General features: G+C 39.4%; 1 protein-coding gene across 1 annotated transcript in view; it reads left to right on the top strand.

Annotated features, from left to right (window-relative positions):
- The first annotated feature begins 1,621 nt into the window (after positions 1-1,621).
- Positions 1,622-2,500, top strand: part of LOC138861074 (BET1 homolog) — a 9,664-nt gene continuing 8,785 nt past the window's right edge. Inside the window, exons 1-2 of the mRNA XM_070119839.1 lie at positions 1,622-1,640; positions 2,036-2,092. Of these exons, the coding sequence (XP_069975940.1) occupies positions 1,622-1,640; positions 2,036-2,092 (76 nt within the window). The remainder of the gene's footprint in view (positions 1,641-2,035; positions 2,093-2,500) is intronic.

The following is a 2,500-nucleotide window of genomic DNA, read 5'->3' as shown; positions in this document are numbered from 1 at the left end:
TCCAGGGGGATGACCACACCCCTCAACAGGTCAGGGGAGACGGTACTGGACCGCCAGATGGCAGCCAGGACAGCATGCAACCCCCGCCCATGGTTCACCACCCCCCTCTAACAGTTCAGCTGGGATGCTGCAAATCCCGCTGTTTTCACTTCGTTTGGAGTCGCCTCCCTAACTCAGTTAGGGAGAGTGGTCCTTGCTAATGGGTAGGTTCGGTAACAAATCTCGGCACTACCCGCATCCAAGTTAACTTTGGAGAGTCAACCTGAGACACTGCTCAAAATATTCGCCCAACGTTCCCGCACCCAACGGATCGGGAAAACAATCTGGCCCCTTGCTAAGCTAAAGCAGTCACCTGTGAAAGGGTTGGGTTAGTTTTCTCAGGGCTTGGTATGCAGGAAGAAGGTCATTTACTAAGAAATGGCCTTCGACTTCCTCAGCAAGACTCCTAATAAACTTCCTTGAACCTTCTTAACAGAAACCGACTTATACGCACTTGAGAACGGTGCAAATCCCGATCCCCTATCAGATGAGCCGCACAACAAGCATCTGTGGCATCCAGTGTCTCCTGCGAGATGAAATTTCGTCTTGCTCTCGGGCGTTCTCCAATCGTTACTTGGGCTGCATCAAGCATTTCGTGCTTGAAGGTGTCCCACAGAAGAAGGGTCCGTAACTGTCGAGCGCTGCGAAACGACCCGAGACCCTCAGCAAACCCCGGCACCTCCTCCTCCTTCGCCTGTCCAAATGAACGCCCTAGGCTGACCATTGGACCGCTGGGGGTTTTGAAGTGGACGGAGGGCAGCCACGACCAGTCTATGGTCAGTACCACAGAACTCGGCACTCCTATACACCCCTGCAGTTCTGGAGGATCCTCCAACAGTGCTAACGAGTATGTGGTCGATCTCCTTGGCTGCATTACCCCATGCTGACCATGTCCAACAAAACACACACACACACACACACACACACACACACACACACACACACACACACACACACACAAATATATATATATATATATATATATATATATATATATATATATATATATTATGTGTGTGTTTTTGTTGTGTGTTAAAAGTTGTGTTTGTGTGTATCTATGTACATATGGATATAAATTCAAATATATATATATATATATATATATATATAATATATACATATATACCATGTGTGTGTGTGTATGTATATATATATATATATATATATATATATATATTATTATATTTATTATATATATACATATGCACACACACACCGCGCGCGCGCAACACACACACACACACACACACACACACACACACACACACACACACACACACAATATATATATATATATATATATATATATATACATACACACACACACACACACACACACACACACACACACACAAATATATATATATATATATATATATATATATATATATATATATATATATATATATTGTGTGTGTGTGTGTGTTTGTTTGTGTGTTTTTTAAATATATATATATATATATATATATATATATATATATATATATATATAAAACACACACACACTCATTTGCGCGCGCGTGTGTTGTGTATTTCATGTGTGGTGGTGTGTGTGTATAGGGTTTTGTGTATGCGGGTGTATATGGTCTTAATAAGCTTAGGTATGAGTGTGTATGTGCCCGTGTTGTGTTGGAGTTGTATGAATAGGAGGATATACATTTAATCCATAGAAAACCAGAAATAACTAGAATTTTCAAAAATCAGAATGCTGACGTCACAACTCATACTACCTTCAATCTTTCCTACAAACATATAACCGCACATAACTAAAAATGCAACCAGAAAATCACATTGATTTAAAGACTTCTAATTAATACTTAAATATATTCTCTATCTCTCGAGAAAAAGTATATTCCACTCCATATTTGACTTCTCCGGAAATTACGTCATCGAACGTAACGCTCTAAAGTGGTGTAAATAAATGTCAGTGTAAGCTCAGGCGGCGAAGCGGAAGTAGAGTCTTTGCTGTCTTGTCTGTTTCTTTTATGTCTGACAGCTGTTCTCTTCGCTTCTGTTGAAATTAACTTTAGTCCAAGGAGACGAGCTTACAATGGTATGGGAGTGTAGAATAGGATTTGTGTTGAGATATGGTAATAGGTGGATAAATTCGGTGAATTTTGTAATAACTTCGTTCTCAGTCGTGTCTGAATATTTATTGAAGATTAGGATGATAAGGAAGTTCAATGATATTTTTGTCGTGTTTATGTGTGTCATTTTGAAATACAGTGTTAGAAAGGCCACTGAAAGGGAATTGAATTATTTAGGCTCATTAACTGAAATTAACTTCAGACGAATGTCAAAAAATTTTGTTCAAGGAAGGAACATTGGAAGGTTTACATTTCGATAAAATTAATTTTTTGGGGGTATTTTCCAAATGGAACAGACCTTTACTTTGTATTTTATTGATTGTGTTTTCCTTCCTTGACGTGGAAATTCTTGCATCATCACACCTGGGTAGACA

This window comes from Penaeus vannamei, unplaced genomic scaffold (genome assembly GCF_042767895.1).
Source record: "Penaeus vannamei isolate JL-2024 unplaced genomic scaffold, ASM4276789v1 unanchor794, whole genome shotgun sequence".
Taxonomy (NCBI): domain Eukaryota; kingdom Metazoa; phylum Arthropoda; class Malacostraca; order Decapoda; family Penaeidae; genus Penaeus; species Penaeus vannamei.
This window is presented reverse-complemented; position numbering and strand designations above follow the sequence as displayed.